The sequence below is a fragment of the Geotrypetes seraphini genome, chromosome 1, assembly GCF_902459505.1.
Source record: "Geotrypetes seraphini chromosome 1, aGeoSer1.1, whole genome shotgun sequence".
Taxonomy (NCBI): domain Eukaryota; kingdom Metazoa; phylum Chordata; class Amphibia; order Gymnophiona; family Dermophiidae; genus Geotrypetes; species Geotrypetes seraphini.
In genome coordinates, this window is record NC_047084.1 from 516,871,356 (window position 1) to 516,889,643 (window position 18,288).

The following is an 18,288-nucleotide window of genomic DNA, read 5'->3' on the forward strand; positions in this document are numbered from 1 at the left end:
TGAAGCCTCACTTCAGTTGTGGAAAATAATGGAAATAAATATTAAAATAAGTTGCCTGAAAAAAAGGATAGTGTACTTCCTTGGAATCTAATGGGTTTACAGGATATGAGGCAACATGGCTTTACAAAAGGTAAAATTGTGCCAAACGAACTTGATTGAATTTTTTGATTGGGTGACCAGAGAGCTGGATCGAGGACATATGCTAGATGTAATTTACTTAGATTTCAGCAAAAGTCTTTGATACGGTTCCTCATATGGAGGTTGTTGAACAAACTTGAAGGGCTGAAGTTAGGACCCAAAGTGGTGAACTGGGTTAGAAACTGGCTGTCGGACAGACGCCAGAGGTGGTGGTAAATGGAAGTCGCTCGATGAAAGGAAAGTGTGACTAGTGGAGTCTCTCAGGGTTCGGTGCTGGGGTCGATCCTGTTCGATATGTTTAGGTGAGTGACATTGCTTAAGGGTTAGAAGGAAAAGTGTGTCTTTTTGCAGATGTTACCAAGATTTGTAACAGAGTAGACATCGAAGAGGGAGTAGAAAATATGAAAAAGGATCTGCAAAAGTTAGAGGAATGGTCTAATGCCTGGCAACTAAAATTCAATGCAAAGAAATGCAGAGTAATGCATTTGGGGATTAATAATCAGAAGGAACCGTATATGCTGGGAGGTGAGAAGCTGATATGCACGGACAGGGAGAGGGACCTTGGGGTGATAGTGTCTGAAGAACTAAAAGCAAAAAAACAGTGTGACAAAGCGGTGGCTGCTGCCAGAAGGATGCTGGGCTGTATAAAGAGAGGCGTAGCCAGTAGAAGGAAGAAGGTATTGATGCTTCTGTACAGGTCATTGATAAGGCCCCACTTGGAGTATTGTGTTCAGTCTTTGGAGACCGTATCTGGCGAAGGACGTAAGAAGACTTGAAGCGGTCCAGAGGAGGGCAACGAAAATGATAGGAGGGCTTGCGCCAGAAGACGTATGAGGAAAGACTGGGAAGCCCTGAATATGTATACCCTAGAGCAGGGGTCTGCAACCTTTAAGACATAAAGAGCACTTGGACCGTTTTCGAAAAGAAAAAAAATCTTGGAGCCGCAAAACCATTATAAAACAAATCTAACACTGCATATATTGTTTCTCTATCTTTATGCTATATACAGGATCACTAAATTGAAAATAAATATCATTTTTCCTACCTTTGCTGTTTGGTGATTTCATGAGTCTCTGGTTGCACTTTCTTCTTCTGACTGTGCATCCAATCTTTCTTCCTCCAGACCTCATTCTCTCCCCCAACTTTTTTCTTTCTGTCTCCCTGTTCCGCCTTCTTTCTGTCTCCCTGTCAGCCCCCTTTCTTTCTTTCTTCCGTGCCCTCCCCCAAGCCACTCGGTTTGCTGCCACGCCATCGGGGAATAGCCCCCAAGCCACCGCCGTCCCAAGCTTTCCCTGCAGAAGCGTCGCGCTGACCAGCATTCCGCTCCCTGATGTCAATTCTGACGTAGGAGAGGAAGTTCGGGGCCAACAAGGCATTTCTCCTCATTCCATCCAGCTTGAGCCCCATCTCTCCTTGATCCAGCATTTCCCTTCTGTGTTTGTCAGAATTACCATTCCACCTATTTTCCAGCATCACCCTTCTTTGTGTCCATCTCACTATATCTTCCTTTCTTTCAGCCTCCTGTATGTTTCCTCTCCTCCAGACCTCATTCTCTCCCCCAACTTTTTCTTTCTGTCTCCCTGTTCCCCTGGCCCACGGGACTCCCACGGGGATGCCCCCCCTGACCCACGGGACTCCCACGGGGACGCCCCCTGGCACACGGGACTCCCACGGGGATGAAAACAGCCTACCTAAATTCTGGCGATGCAGGCATGCAGCTTACAAGTCTGGCGTCGCGGCGGGGAAATAGCCATGCTGAGCAGTGAGCTCAGCACGTACACAGATGAAAGCCTTGCTTGCTGATTGGTCCGGCGGCACTGCTCAGTATGGCTATTTCCCGCCGCGACGCCAGACTTGTAAGCTGCATGCCTGCGTGACACACTACCGGAGCCGCGGCAAAGGTGGAAAAGAGCCGCATGCGGTTCTGGAGCCGCGGGTTGCCGACCCCCGCCCTAGAGGAAAGGAGAGACAGGGGAGATATGATTCAGACATTCAATTACTTGAGGGTATTAACGTAGAACAAATCTTTTCCAGAGAAAGGAAAATGGTAAAACAAGAGGACATCAATTTGAGATTGAGGGGTGGTAGATTCAAGAGCAATGTTAGGAAATTCTACTTTATGGAGAGGGTGGTGGATGCCTGGAATGCGCTCCTGCGAGAGGTGGTGGAGAGGAAAAACAGTGACTGAGTTCAAAGATGCCGTTGGATGAACACAGAGGATCTAGAATCAGGAAATAATATTAAATATTGAACTAAGGCCAATACTGGGCAGATTTGCATGGTCTGTGTTTGTATATGGCCGTTTGGGGGAGGATGGGCTGGAGAGGGATTCAATGGCTGAGAGGGTTTAGATGGGCTGGAGTAAGTTTTGACAGAGATTTCAGCAGTTGGAACCCAAGCACAGTATTGGGTAGAGCTTTGGATTCTTGCCAGAAATAGCTAAGAAGAAAAAATTTAAAAAATTTGAATTGAATCAGGTTGGGCAGACTGGATGGACAATTCGGGTCTTTATCTGCTGTTATCTACTATGAAATTCCAATACATCTCAATGTAAAGTGAAGTAACGTTCACATCTGTTAATTCCACATTATAGCCATATTATTGAATTCTTAGGCCACCTGTAGGGCACACAGACTTTTTGATGGTAAACCCAAAATACAATGTTGCAATAATCTAGGCTTGCAAGTACAATGGATTGAGCAACTTTTCTAAAATCATGAAGGAATGACCTCCTAGTGGCTATTCCACAACACTATTGCTAAGGGTCATAGATCACATTTTTATAAACTAGAACCAAAGGGGGATAGGAACAGATGGGAACAATTTGTGCTCCATTTCTCCACACTACCATGGTTGAGTTGGGGAGGTGGAGACAGAGGGAAAGGTCACAGACCTTTTGTGGGCGGCATATAGAGAGGGGTGCTCTTTTTAAGTGGGGAAAGGGACAATCAGTGGAAATTGGGGGGTCTTTTCCAGGGAGAAGTTTGAATTGGGGGCTTCTTGTCTGGGGGGATCAAATTGGAGTGGGATGTGTTGAGAAGAGTGCTGGAGAGGGAGTTGGGTTATGCTTAACGTGACCATTTATTTTTTTTCATCAAAACGGGACATCTATTAATATTCAGTCCCCGCCCTAGCCCCACCCCGCCCTAGCCCACCCTCCAATCCCACCCTAGCCCCGCCCCCAATTTCTTCCATTCATTTTTCATGTACACACAATATCTTTATTATTTTATAATGGTAACCATAAAATTTAAAAAAAACCACAAAGCACCCTATACGCACAGAAAATGTTAATTATTTATATTTGGGGGGGTTTCAATGATGTCACCTCAGTAACTATAGAAAAATAGACAAATATAGTGCAAAAATATAGACAGGCAGATATAAATTCTCAAAACTGACACATTTTTATCACTAATTGAAAATAAAATCATTTTTCCTACCTTTGCTGTCTGGTGATTTCATGAGTCTCTGGTTGCGTTTCCCTCTGACTGTGCATCCTATCTTTCATTTCTTTCTGCACTCAGGCCCAACAATTGTCCCTTTCTATTCCCTCCCTCCTTCCTTCCTATGTCCTTAGTGCCCCCAGTACCTTCCTATGTCCTTAGTGTCCCCAGCGCCTCCTTCCTATGTCTTTAGTGCCCCCAGTGCCTCCTTCCTATGTCCTTAGTGCCCCCAGATCCAGTGTCAGTTCTCCTTTGTACCTTTGTTCCAGGTCTCCCTTTCTCTATCTCCCTCCTCTGTTATGATCTTGCCTCTCTCTGCTCTTCCTCAGAGGCTCTCCCCTCTGTCTGCACCTCCCAAAGTCCTGCTTCTGTCTCCTGTCTTTCCCTTTGGTCCAGGCCTTTATCTCTCTAGTCTTTCTTCTACTTACAACCCCCCCTTCTCTGCCGTTTTCTCTCCTTCCTTCATCCCTTCTTCCTATGTCCCCTCACTGCTTCCAGCCTTTGTCTCACCCCCTCCCAAAAAGCCTGCCGGCCTACCTCCCCAAAGCCAGCCTTCCCCAAAGCCAGTCTGCCTGTCTACCTACCCCAGAGCCAGCCTGCCTGCCTACCCCCCCCCGAGCCATCCTTCCTGCCTCCCCCAGGGCCAGCCTGCCTGCCTCCCCCAAAGCCAGCCAGTCTGCCTGCCTACTTCCCCCAGAGCCAGCCAGCCTACCTGCCTCCCCCAGAGCCTGCCTACCTCCCCCAAAGCCTGCCTACCTCCCTCCCTCCCCCAGAGCCAGCCAGCCTGCCTGCCTGCCTACCTCCCTCAAAATCTGCCTACCTACCTCCCTCCCCCAGAGCCAGCCTGCCTGCCTGCCTACTCCTCCCCCTCCCTACTGCAGAAAACAAAAGCCTCCCTCCAGGCCCCATTTAGGTCCACCGCCGCTGCTCCTCTGCTGCAAACTACTCGAACCCAGAAGCCTTCTTTCCGACGTCGGAGAGGACGTTCCGGGCCAGCCAGGCAGCGATTGACTGGCCCGGAACGTCCTCTCCGACGTCAGAATTGACATCGGGAAGAAGGCTTCCGGGTTCGAGTACTGGCAGCAGAGGAGCAGCGGCGGTGGACCTAAATCGGGCCTGGAGGGAGGCTTTTTTTTGGGTGCGGCAGGGGAGGGACAGGAAGCGATCGCCTGTCCCGTTGTCTCCGCGCACAGCTTCCAGACACTGTCTCTGAAAACGGGGCATTTTGGGCATCCCGAAGCTGTGTGTGGGGACAACGGGACAGGGGATCCGAAAACTGGACTGTCCTGTTCAAAACGGGATGTATGGTCACCTTAGTTATGCTGCCTTGGCTTCTTATATTATGCACTGGCCTGTATTACATGCCCTGACAAATAGCATTGGTGTCTAGTCACTGCACCACTTCCTGCATTTACCGCACACGCCTTGCTTTTATTTCACCTTAGGTTTGGCTGTTAAGATGCCATAAGTGCAAAAACATACTGCTCTTTAGCAAATAGTACTTAAGTCTTGTAGCTTGATCTTCTAAGGTTGTTCCACCTGGACTAGGTTGACCCCCAACCACTACACTACAATCACCAGATGCATCAGTAAAGCACAACTGATTTTTTACTGAAAGGATCACTATTAAAATTTTCACTTGAGTTTTTAAGTAACATGAAACAAGCTCAAAATAAGCAATGGTCATAATTTCTAACTTACATCACATGTAGGTTGTGAGAGCAGAAGGAACCTGCGTGGTCTCAAAAGCCCACATACCTTATCTTTAACAAATTCTTATATAGGTGCAAGAAAAAGGTGGCACAGTCAGTTTTCTCCTGGATCAACATACTACCAGAAATCTGAACTGCAACATCAGACTTTTCCTGCAACATTACGTTCCTAGCCCAAAAGCTACCCAGGTCCAAAGCAAACAGCATATTCATCTCTTTTCCTTCTTAAAACTGGGATGATCACTCAGCTTCAGCTCATAAAGAATCCTGCTTTTTCAGCTCATGCGTCAAAGTATTTCTGGGAGCTTCCCAAAAATGAAAAATATTGATGTGGGCACTGAAAAACCAGGAGCAACTCAAAGGCTCTGAAAGCATCAAGACCACCTACATTCCTCCAAATACCGACATCTCTTTCTTGGCATCTAAGACTTACACTTTGGTCCTATTCCTAGATCCCTAGTCTTGTTACAGACCAAATAACATCTACAAATTGTTCTCTTCTGAGCCTGTTTTAGTTATTCATGCAGTAGCTGTGCTTTGCATGTACTATTTATGGATCCTGCATGGAATTTTTGACCACGATTTCAGTACACACCAACATTAAACCAAAGCTAAGAAAAAAACAAAACAAGAAAAAAGTATATAAGAACAAAACTAGAATAGTATTTGTCATTAGTCCTGTCAACTGCACTACTATGGAAGCCATTTCAGAAGTCCTGCTGCTTTAAGACTTAAAACTAGGTAATCATTCAGTTCGAGGGTCTGTTGAAAAGTTCTCAGTCCAACCAACAAATTTGGGGCAGTCCCCATTGAGGACTATACACTTAGTCCAGCAATTTTCTACTTTTGTTCCATATTTTTCTGATGGAACGAAAAAGTGGAAAAATCGCTGGACTAGGTGAAAAGCTCTCGATGGAGACTGCCCTAACTTTGTTGATTGGGCTGAGGACTTTTCAGTGGCCCCTCGTATTACTGCCTTTTTGGAAGCTTCTTAAGATTCTATTCCTAACAGAGCATCACTTTTGGTTTCAATTGTATCTGAAATGTATACGAATTTGATTACAAATTTTCAGTTAAAGATTCTTCCTTTAGGGATCAAAGAATCCAGTTATTCCTGGATGTGGCTTATTCCAGAAGGCTTTTTTGGTTGTAACAACTCAGCTCTTATCAATGGCAGCTACTTTTTTAATCTTAGATTTCCCTGTAAATGCTTGGTCTTATATACTGGGAAATGCTTTGTATTATTTGAACCCTCTTAATTGGAAGGATTTATTTCTAATAAGGGGTCTTTGATATAACTCATTTCTTCAATTTTGTCCAAGTTCTCAATAAGGTAGGTGAGTTGGTGGATATTCAAAAGGAATCAAAGTAGTTAGATAGATTGATATATCCTTGTTTTCTTGTTTTTCTAATTTATGCTAATATGGACTGGACTATATTGGACTACTTATTTCCTATTTAATTATTCTTTTCAGATAATTTGAAATGTATTGGTTAGATTTTCTTTTCTCAAGTTGAAATTGCAAATTTTAAATATATACAGGGTGCCCACAAAAATACTCCTTGATTTTAAATGTTTACAAAATCAAAACTTATTGGAATATGTTTATAAATAAGATGACAGCAAATACAAGTCCCAAAAAGCATGGTTAGCAAGATCTTACACAATCGCTTGCCCTTTCACCCTTATAAGCTGCAATTGGTGCAGAAGTTACAACCTTCAGACAATGCAACAAGACAAAATGAGCAAGTGTTTCTCAAGTGGCCCTCGAGATCACCGGACATTACTGTTTGGGAATTTTTCCTTTGAGGGAACGTGAAAGACAGAGTGTACGTACCTCCACTATCTGCAACTATGGATGATCTGCAGGAACGCATCACTGAAGCTATAAATGCGATCACGGTGTATATGCATCGGAGAGTTTAGTCCGAGCTCACACATACATACACGAGGGTCATTTCATATATAATACACAGGTTGACAACGTTGGGGAGTGGATGATGCAATTGCAGTAAACTTTGTTTCACTTTCACTTCAGTGCTTGAAGCAGCAGGATGTGTACTAGGAACTCTGTAGTGTACATAGTGTGGCTATGACAAGTGTGGGAAATGGAGGCTCAGGTGTCGCGGGTACTGTGTCTGTTGAAGATCAGAGGTCGTACATTAAGATTGAAACTCTACTTGGCAAAAGCCAGACAGAAATCCACAGTGCGTTATGTGAAGTTTGTGGTGAGTTAACAGTGGACCATAGTACAGTTTCTCGGTGGGCAACTCGTTTTTGGAGTGGTCGTGTGAGCATAGTTGATGATGCAAGACCAGGAAGATGAAATCAACAACCGATGAACGATGTGTGAAATTTGTGGCTGATGCTCTTGAACAAGATCGTTGTGTGACATGCGAGGAACTTTCCACCAACATCAGTATACCGAATTCTGACAAATAATTTAAAAAAAAGAGAAAAATTTCTGCGCGATGGGTCCCTTACTTCTTGACTGATGAACAGCAGCAGAGACGCCTGGACAATGCAACCGTGCTGAAACAAAGATTCGACATTGAAGGTTAGGCATTCTTGAATTGCTTTGTTGCTATTGATGAAACATGGGTCAGAGACTTTGAACTGGAGCTAAAATCACAGTCCAACGAGTGGAGAGCTCCATCTTCCCCACAACCAAAAAGTTTTGACGAGCTCAATCAAAAGTCAAACACATGATGATTTTTGCTTATGATCATGAAGGCATCATCATCACAGACAAAGTTCCATGTGGAAGAAGTGTCACAGCAGTGTATTATCGTGACTGTTTGCAAAAAAAATGCACCGAAAAATGCACAAAACCCAATCTCAGTTGCTCTTGGCTGGGCCACTCATTCTTCATGACAACACTCGCCCACACACAGGGAATGTCATCAATGAAAAGCTCATGCTCCCTACAGTCCAGACATGAGTCCACCAGACTTTGACCTTTTTCCAAATTTTAAACAACCTATGCATGGACATCGTTTTGCATCTCTGGAAGAGCTTTCTTCTGCCGTTACCCGAAGCCATTCAGCAACTGAACAAAAACGGTATCTTGGATGGAATAATGAAGCTTCCCGGACGTTGGGACTCGGTCATTGCAAAGCAGGGAGACTATATTGAAGGAATGTAAAGAAATACTTGAAAAAAAAACCAAAACAAAAATCATGTAAATTAAAAAAAAAAAATAGTGTGCATTCTTGTAATCCATGTGCTCCAAATTAATGGATTGCTTATTTATTCAAAATAAAGAGTAACTCATTTTCAGTATTCACAGACATTTTCACTTATCCACATTCATGCACAGTGAATAAAATACATTTTTAAAATGCACAATATAATAAGCAAGCTGTTCTTTACAGGAAGGGCACACAATGATGAATTTATGGTGTTAGGTATCAAAAGTGTACATTAAACAGGGTTGCACAGCATCCTAACCTGGATCAATATATAGGCTGTAGCATCAATTAAAAATAATTGCATGATTAATCGCATCAAGTACAACCCTGTACAGTGCAATATATATAGAGAAAATGTAAATTCTCAAAATTTATATATTTAGTTGCTAAACTAAAATTTATCTTACTTTTGATGTCTGTTGATTTTCTTTCTAATCTTCTCATTCCATGACTCTGGTGCTGCTTCCCAGTTCTCTCTGTGTGGGATGGGGGCAGCAATAGCAGCAGCTTGTCAGGGGGGATGGAGGGAGGTCAATGGCACTAGCAGCTTGCCAGGGGATGGGGAGCAGTAGCTTACCAAGTAGATGTTCTTGTTTTTTTATTCTATTTATAACCCACCTTTCCCAAGGCGGCTCACAATTTAAACATACACACTAAAAAATACATAAAATACATATAAAAAACACAAAGAAATAAGCGTCCAGCACTCACAAAATTGCAAATGCCTTAAGGCCCATATTTCATGTTACAGGAATAGATGTCTCTTCAATAACTTCTTAAAAACATCAAAATTATTTTGTACAAAGATAGCCAATTTCATTCCTGGGGGCCCCTGCAGGAAAACATACTTACACGTGAGGTATTCAGTCTCAATTCCCTTATGAAGGCACAAACAAGTCACCATGATGGGACAGAACGTAATTTGGATAATAGGACATAAGCCTGAATTAATACCCACCAAACTTGCAGGAGCCAGACCATGCATACACAAATAACCATCACAAAGCCTTCTAAAGTATATACATGTCTTCCAACTTCACCCAGTATAGCTTCATGTAATATTCTGTTACATGTTCGGTCCTTTCCAAGCGAAAAAGAGTCCTAACCACTGAGTTTTGAGCAACATGTAAATGCACTCAAAAGGGTCATTGGTAGGCCCAAGATTACAATATCCAGACACGATAATACCATTGACTGCAGAATGACCCTAATGTGCTAGTAGGCAGGTATGGTCGAAGCCTATTGATGGAGGGCAATAGCACCAGCAGCTCACGGGAGAGTGTGTGTGTGTGTAGGGGGGGGGGGGTAGGAGAAGACCAGCGGTTCTGAAGTGGAGGGTGGTTAGGAGGAACAAGACTCTTAGGCCAGAGCTGGAATTAGACCTGCTGGGACCCAGAAATTAAGGAGAGGGTACCCTAAATTCCTCAGCCACCAAAGGCTTTCCATTCAGTATCTCTCTTGGGTCCACCATACCTTCCCATTTCCCTTCCCAACTGTTCTCCCATCCAACATCTCTCTATTTCTCTTCCTCCTACCCACTACCCCTCAAATTTCACCATCTCTCCCTTTCCCCCCCCCCAACTTCACTAATATTCACCATCTCTCCTTTCCACTCTTCCTTTCCCTACTCCAGGTTCACCATCTCTCCCATCCCTTCCCACCACCCCTGGGTGCACCATTTCTCCCTTCCTCCTCCATCCGTTCCTCCCTCCTCACTTACACCCAGGTCCACCATCTCTTACTTCCTCTCTCCCCAACTATCCTCCCCATCCCAGCATCTCTCCCTTCTTCCTCTTCCTACCCCTTCCATCAGAGTTTCTGTTTACAATCAGTAAAATTAGGGGAGGTCAAGCAGGGTAGCTTGGGGGTGGGGGGGGCAATGGGTAGATGTTCTCCTCCCTCTTCCCCTCACCTGGGCAAAGACCCCACCTCTTTAAAAAATTTAAACCTGATTAATGCCAGGTTATTTGGGGGTGGGGGGGTTTAAGCAGGGCAGCTCCAGGGGGACCCCTGTGGGTTGTATATACTTATTCTCTTCCCCCCCCCCACCCAGTCCGAAAGCTTACCTATGCCTCACCTTTTAAAATTCAAGAGGATCCAGAACAGTAGTGCTTCTCAAGTGCTGACAGTCCTTCCTCCATCACGGCCCACCCCCTCTATGACACTACTTCCTGTTTCCAGTTCAGCAGGCCAGCGGAGGAAGACTGCAGAGAAGGCCGCCAGCACTGCTTGGAAAACAATGCCACTATGCTGATCCTATTTAATTTTAAAAGGTAAGGAATAGGGAGGGGGCTTTGGACTAGGTGGGGGTGAAGAGAAGAGTGACATCCTGCCTCCGTGGGTCCTCCAGAGCTGCCCTGCTTGCTCCTCCCATAACCTGGCATTTAGCAGCTTTAATTTATTTTTAAAAAGCGAGACGTGCTTCCAACCACATTGGCGGGGAAGAGAAGATGAACATCCCATCCGCAGGAGTCCCTCTGAAGCTGTCTTGTTTGACACTCCCCACTCCCCCCCATTAACATGGCATTAATTGGCTTTAATTTTTTTTTTTAAGTGAGATGGGTGGGTGGCTTCTGATCAGGTGGGGACATTCCCATCCGTGGGAGCCCCCATCCCTGAGCTGCCTTGCTTGCCCCCCATAATCTGGCATTAATCGTGTTAATTTTTTTAAAGCATATTAATTGTTGAGCTCTAAGATATATATATAGTATATATAAAGAAACTCAACTTATGATGTAACCATTGTACAGAAATGGTGCCAAGCTCAACAAGGAACAAACGTATACTGCTCATGGAAGGAAATTTCAGGCTGTCAAATAGCTCCTCTTCTAGCATAATACTTCTAGTAGGGGGAGAAATGATTCTGGCAGCACAAAGTGGGTTTTTAAAAAAATGTTCACTGGAGAAGGAGGCGAGAGAACAGGAGGAAACCCTCACTAATGCAGTACATAAAACTGTAAACGGTACTTACTGAAAGTTATGATTTGGGCTACGAGTTGGACCTGATAAAAAAAGAATTGAGAGATTAGGTTCATGGACAATAGAGTTTAGCTATATAGAGTAACTACAGAGAAATCAATGAACCTCTTTTAAAAGGAAAGTGCCTAGAGGCTCTTGGGTTTCCTGCACAAAATTACATACTGTTACTTGTAAAACCACAAATAAAAAGTCACATGAATATTCTCCTCTTCTTCAGAAAGCCTGAAAGTACCCTTATCTGCTAAAGCACAGGGGATGTGAGGCTATATATTTCACATTACTTGAATGCATTTTCAAAGAAAGTTACCACAATTAACTGAGCCACAATATCCAACCTACAAATGAAAAGATCCTGCGTGCACAACATACTGCTTTCACAAATCATGAGGTCATGCAGCGCAGCAGAGATTAAATTATTAAGGCACGTATAAGGACAGGCTCGGCCATTTACATGAGCACTGAAAGCAGGCTTGCTCAGCACGTTGCCGTCCGCCAGAGATCTGCCTGAGCCGTTTCAGATCATATTTCAACAACTTAAGGATGTGTTTCTAACATTTTTATTGTTTTACTACAGAAATTCAAGGAAAGATTAATTTCTTTTGCTTTTTATTCCAAAAGCAAGAATTTACTATATCCATGAAAAGGTGACTAGAGCTATACATACAGTACACACCCTCTTCATATATTTTACTACCACCCACTGGATCATAATTCAGGCTCATTCACCAACACGCAAAATGTCAGCTGATTTCAGTCACTTAGATTAATCAACCTGTTTGACAAGATTGTATTTTTCTGGTACCACATTTCGTATCGTGCAAAACTTGAGCATGCTTTAAAAACTGAAAGAAAAACATAGGCGAGTCTTTCTATAGTGTCGCACCAGTAGTGTAAATGACTCTAACAAGCCTGACGAAGAGAACTCCGTTGCAGTGATGGTCTTTATGCCATTGGTCGCCACACACTGGTAGTATCCAGTGGTCAGTGGTATCAAGGCCTGGATTCTTAAGCGCGACCCATATTCAGGTCTTTCGTATGTAATCCTCTTTGGTTCCTGCACCACAGGAGCATCATTTTTAGCCAGCGTATGTTGGGCAGTGGGTTTCCTGCCACCTATGCAATGTAGGGTTGCCGTCTGGCCCTGGACAATGGTGATATTGTTTACAGGTTCCACAAAGGTCAGAAAGTAACCTGGAAAAGGTAAAAGGTTAAAGATGATCAGAAGATCCAGTTGGAGGATGGAAATTGACTGCCACAGAGGACATTCTGTTCCTTTTCTTTTTTTTTCTTTCTAAACAATTTCACTTCTTTTCTTTCAGATACAGTAAACTTAGAATAAGTTCTCGCACTCTTACATCTTTTTCATATTCTGCTTTCTGAAAACTACAACTCGACACAAAAACGCTATGGGGATAATAATAATAATTTTTAAAAAAAATCTAAAAAGTGTCCTAAATGGCTACTATGGAAGATCGTCCAAGTACCCCATAACCAAAGCTGGTTTTTAGACGTATCTAAAAACAGCTTAGGCCTTTCCCCTGCCTCTAAACGCACAGAGAGAAAAGAGGTGTGTTTAGAGGCGGGGAAAGGGCGGGCAGTGGGCGGAGGTGTGGCGGACCTACACCTAGCCGTACAACAGGTATAACCAATACATGTTTAGTCGGCACTTAGACCTTTTTCACTTAGACGAAATAAAACCAGGTCTAAGTGCCGAAAAAGGGGCCGCTGAGCTGATGGCCACTGGCGCCATCACTTCAGCGGCCCGGCAACCTAACCATCGCGGCAGGAGAGATGCCTCATCTCCCCTACCGCGATGCCATTACTCTGGTACCCGAACTGCCGCGACCCATGGCAGTTCGGGTAGAGGAAGTGATGGCATCGCGGTAGGGGAGATGAGGCATCTCTCCTGCCGCGATGCATCACTCCCCCCCCACACACACAACATCGGGGCAAGAGGGGAGCTCAAGCCCTCTTGCCTCCAGCCTAACCGCTGCAACCCCCGACACGATCGGGCAAGAGGGAGCCCAAGCCCTCTGCCCACGCCGACTTACCACCAACTCCGTCGCCCGACAATATAGGGCCAGGAGGGAGGCCCAAGCCCTCCTGGCCCTGGCGACCCCTCTCCCCCCTGCTAGTTGTTCGGGCCAGGAGGGAGCCCAAACCCTCCTGGCCACGGCGACCCCCACCCCGCACTCCATTACCGGCAGGAGGGATCCCCGGCCCCCCTGCCCACGACCGCAAACCCCCCTCCCTCCAACGACCGCCCCCCCCCAAGAACCTCCGACCGCCCCCAGCCGACCCGCGAACCCCCTGGCCGACCCCCACCCCCCCCCTTCCCTGTACCTTTGTTTAGTTGGCCGGACAGACGGAGCTAAACCCGCCTGTCCCGGCAGGCAGCCAACGACGAAATGAGGCCGGATTGGCCCATCCGTCCCAGAGACCCGCCTACTGGTGGGGCTTAAGGCGCCTGGGCCAATCATAATATGCCCGGAGCCTTAGGCCCCTCTGGGGGTGGGGCCTTGGCACATGGTCCAGCTGGTGGGCCAGGGGGGCGGTCGGAGGTCCTTGGGGGGGCGGTCGTTGGGGAGGGGGGTTTGCATCGAGGCAGGAAGGCCTGGGATCCCTCCTGCCCGTAATGTAGTACGGGGTGGGGGTAGGGGGTCACCAGGGCCAGGAGGGCTTGCGCTCCCTCCTGGCCCGATATTGTCGGGGAGTTGGGGAGTCGGCGGGCAAGAGGGCTTGGTTCCCTCTTGCCCCGATCGTGTCGGGAGTCAGGGGGCAAGAGGGCTTGAGCTCCCTCTTGCCCCGATCGTGTCGGGGAGTCGGCGGGGCAAGAGGGCTTGAGCTCCCTCTTGCCCCGATGTTGTCGGGAGGGTGGGGGTCGCGGTTTGACATGGCAGAGGGCTTGGGCACTTTCCTGCCTGATCGTTGGGGGGGGGGGGATTCTGTAACCGGTGTTGTTTTTGACAGACACCGGTTACAGAATCCAGCTTTTAGGCGAAGGACTGGCTCCTCCTTCGCCTATAAGCCCTTCTGTTGGACGTTTGTGGCCTAGGCGTGTTTTTGTTTCATTATGGCTAAAAAGTGTAGACGTGCTGTGGGGGTACTTGTAGACGTAGTGGAGATTGGGCGTTTAGGCAGAAGAAGGCCATAATCAAAACATGGACGTTTGTTTTGGTTATGGACACTTTCCCTGCTTCTGGGTTGAAACGTTTAGGGACTTAGGCCAAAAGGGACTTAGACGCTTTTTTTGATATGCCCCTCCACGCACTTTCAACATGAAAGATAATAGAAAATATTCAAAAAAGTAATCATAGATGGCTTTGATTGCATAGGTTTCTACAACCCTTTGTCACAGCAAACCCTAAATATTTTATGCAGCCATTTTCATTCAGAAAGTGATACTACATTTACATCTTTCTAGATTTATACCCTGGATGGTGGCAAGTCAAATGCGCACAAGACAAATGCGCGCAGACCACCCTTGATGCACCATATCTTTTTTTTAAAAACTCACTCTCTGGCCCTTCAATCTCACTCTTCAATCACTCTTTGGGTTAACTCACCCTAGAAATCTCTGCAATTGTTCTTTTACTTTTAAAGCCAATCCAAAAACTTAGGACCTAGCAGCTAAGATTTCTCTTTATGCTTCCTTCTCCACATTGTTGTCTCACCACAATGTTTGGGTAAGGGCAATCCTCCGAGTCTGCTGCATCTCATTAGGACTTGATTTTACTAGCAGTGGTGTAACGAGGGTGAGAGAGCGTCCCAGCCCTGCTCTCTTTTCCACCCCCTGCTCTTTCCCTGCGCCCCCACCACGCATGTCACCCTTTCCCTTCTCCATATCTCTTAACTTCCCTGGCACGAGCGTCATCACTAACTTACTGCCAGCGTCAGCGTTGGCCCTCCCTCTGATGTCGCTTCTTAGGCGCGGGGCCCAGAAGTGAAGTCAGAAGGAGAGCCGACGCGAGCAACAGACTGTAGTTGCTGCTTGTGCCTGCGAAAAGCTAGAGGTACGGGGGAGGGGGGACTGAAGGCGTGCGTGGAGGGAGGAAGAGTGAGAAGGAGCAGGGGGCCACACCCACCAAAATGGCCCCTCCCTTACAATGCCACTGTTTACTAGTAATTTCCTCTTTTCTGATCATGTAAAGAGAGTTTAATATGCCACTTACACAGCACTAGCAGAAAACCAACACCCCTCAGTCCCAAAAAAATGCTATCATCTGCATACTGATACTCCCTGATATACTATTTGCCTCGTGGCTAAATCTATCACCACAGCACAGGCCCCACCCAGTTTGTCTATCACTCCTGCCCCTCCTCTTTGTATTCATTCTGTCTCTCACTAACCCTCCACCCACTCTGCCCTCACTCAGAGCTAGATGCACTAAAATCAGCGATCATCTAATATGATCGTTGGTAAACCGGTTTAGACTGGTTTAGTAATGACTGGATTTGCTGACCTGATGCACAAAACTGCTCACCACGTGGTTTTGAGCACGATCGCCCATTCTCCGAACCAGCCATGCAAATAAGGTCTTTAACATTGAAATGCCATTAAACTAGAAGAGCAATTGATGCTCTAACATGGCTTCCCGATGCACAAAAAAGTGATCACTTTTAGCAATCCAAAAAAAGCGACTGGTCAAGACCAGTCGTTTACCTTTCCTGCCATACCTTATTTTTATTTAATGAGCACAGATGATGAGTGTGTGTTACACAATGCACAATATCTGCTCCATTAAAAAAAAAAATCCTGCGAGCCAAGCACTTCCCCTCCCCCCCGACAACAACCGCGGGTCCCCCATGCCAGCCAAAATTGGCAGCAGAGATGTCCACTCCCTACCTGCCACCAGATGCCCCCATCTGTGCCAGCCCCCCCCCCGAACCATTCCTAAATCTATCCTATTCCTACACCTATGTGGGGAAGGGGGGAGGGTAGAGGATGGTTCACAGGAGGGCCTTCATTGGCAAGAGGGAGTGAGCATCACTCCTTTTACACTGCTGCATGTTGCTGAGGCAAGAGGGAGTGGGCCATCCCTCCTGTCTCTTGCAGGGGTGGCTATAATCATTGGGGGGGAGTTTCGGGGACCAAGGTTGTCGTAAGGGGTGGTTGTGATGGCTATGGTCAGGAGGGGGGGGCCAGCATGACTTTTTGTTTTTAATGGGGACAGATATTGTGTGTGTGTAACATGCACAACATCTGTGTTCATTAAAAAAGAAAAAACAAACAAACGGTTTCCTGCCCCAAATAGCTGCCTCTCGGCTCTTTGAGCTTCCCCTGCCGGCTCTGCACATGTGTGAGAGTCACTCTCATAGTGATCTATCGGATGGGAGAGATGGGGATTATGGCGAACCTCTGCACAAATCATTTGCATGCAAACTTGTTAGTGCATCAATTGCTCTTTTGGAATCAGACAGAAAGCGGATCGTAATGGGACCCATGGGGTATTATTGACCCTTTTTAGTGTATCTAGCTGTCGTGGCCTTGATGCTCAGTACCAATATGACTTGTTAATTAAAGCATTGTCTTACTAGCACAGAAGCTCTGCTCCTGATGCACAAAAGGATTCTCCACGACTGAAATGGATCCTAATGAGTTCTTCTTGTGATGCACTAAAGGGAATTCCCTTCCTTTTACAATCAAAAATTTTCCAGCTACTCTGGAGCCTTCTGGTAGCTGTTGTGCTATGTGTTGTGCAGTCACACCACACATGCACAACTACACCCTCCCAAAAACAACAAAAAAAGACCTCACCTGTCATTTTCCCCCCTCTGCAGTCTAGCAATAAGTAAAACATGTCTGAGGTCAATTCAGGGCAGGATTAATTTGTTGAGGGCCCCTAGGCATACAAGTACACTGGGCCCCCTGCCCTGCCCACCCCACCCCCACCATGTGTCCAGGCGGAAACAGGAAGCTGCGTCAGAGGGAAGCTTTGGGCAAGCAGCACCGCTTGCACAATTACAGTTCCCGTTGCCTTTCTTACCCCGCGTTGCTTGCTTGTCTTACTGGGGGAGGGCCGCGTTGCCGATCAATGCTGAAGGGGCCCATTGCCGTTTGGAAAAACAATGTTGATGCCCTCCTTCATCGGGCCCCCCTGACCATTTCGGGCCCTAGGCACGTCCCTACTTGGCCTATTGGTTAATCCTGCCATGGGTCAATATACATATTCTAAAGACATCTACATATTTTAATTGTCTTTTAATGTTTCATTATTTTTTCATCATGTTTTTATTATATGTTATGATTTATCTGCCGAGTTGGTTGTTCATGATGTTACAGACTCTTGAGAAAGGCACGTGCTGCCGAAACACTGACAGTGTCGAGTCCACATCCGGATAAACTGCTGGGTTTTGGAAATCCCTACGGGCAACCGGACAGTCCTCTACAGGGAAGATATGCCCAGGATTTCCCAGACATCGGGTAACCCTAGGCATAGGTCCTTTCTCTGGGTGAATCCTCCCATAAAAACTATAACTGGTTCAAAATATTTTGTTCCTTCATAAGCACGTTATTTAAGCTTCTTATTACAAAATACTATATATACGCTATCTGAATATAACTGGCCCTGAGCTATAACTGAAAAGGTGTGAGCCAAATCCAAATCAATAAAATATTTAAGATGTAGTACAAAAAAGGCTTAGGCTGGCAGATGCCATATGTTGCACAGAGAATATAAAATTATGCACTGGACCAGCTGTCAAAACCGAATTGTCCCTTCCATGTAAACACTGTGTGAAACACAGATTCGGGGCCTGAGACTTTGATCTGGGTCTCTGGTCATTTTACACTAATGAGTTATCAGACAATCAAAATGTTG

At 45.9% G+C, this 18,288-nt stretch overlaps 1 protein-coding gene across 1 annotated transcript in view; it reads right to left on the minus strand.

Annotated features, from left to right (window-relative positions):
* The window catches only part of ROR2 (receptor tyrosine kinase like orphan receptor 2), a 434,759-nt gene that overhangs the window by 70,294 nt on the left and 346,177 nt on the right, over positions 1 to 18,288 (minus strand). Inside the window, 4 exon segments of the mRNA XM_033928948.1 lie at positions 11,460 to 11,510; positions 12,394 to 12,547; positions 12,550 to 12,580; positions 12,582 to 12,658. Of these exon segments, the coding sequence (XP_033784839.1) occupies positions 11,460 to 11,510; positions 12,394 to 12,547; positions 12,550 to 12,580; positions 12,582 to 12,658 (313 nt within the window).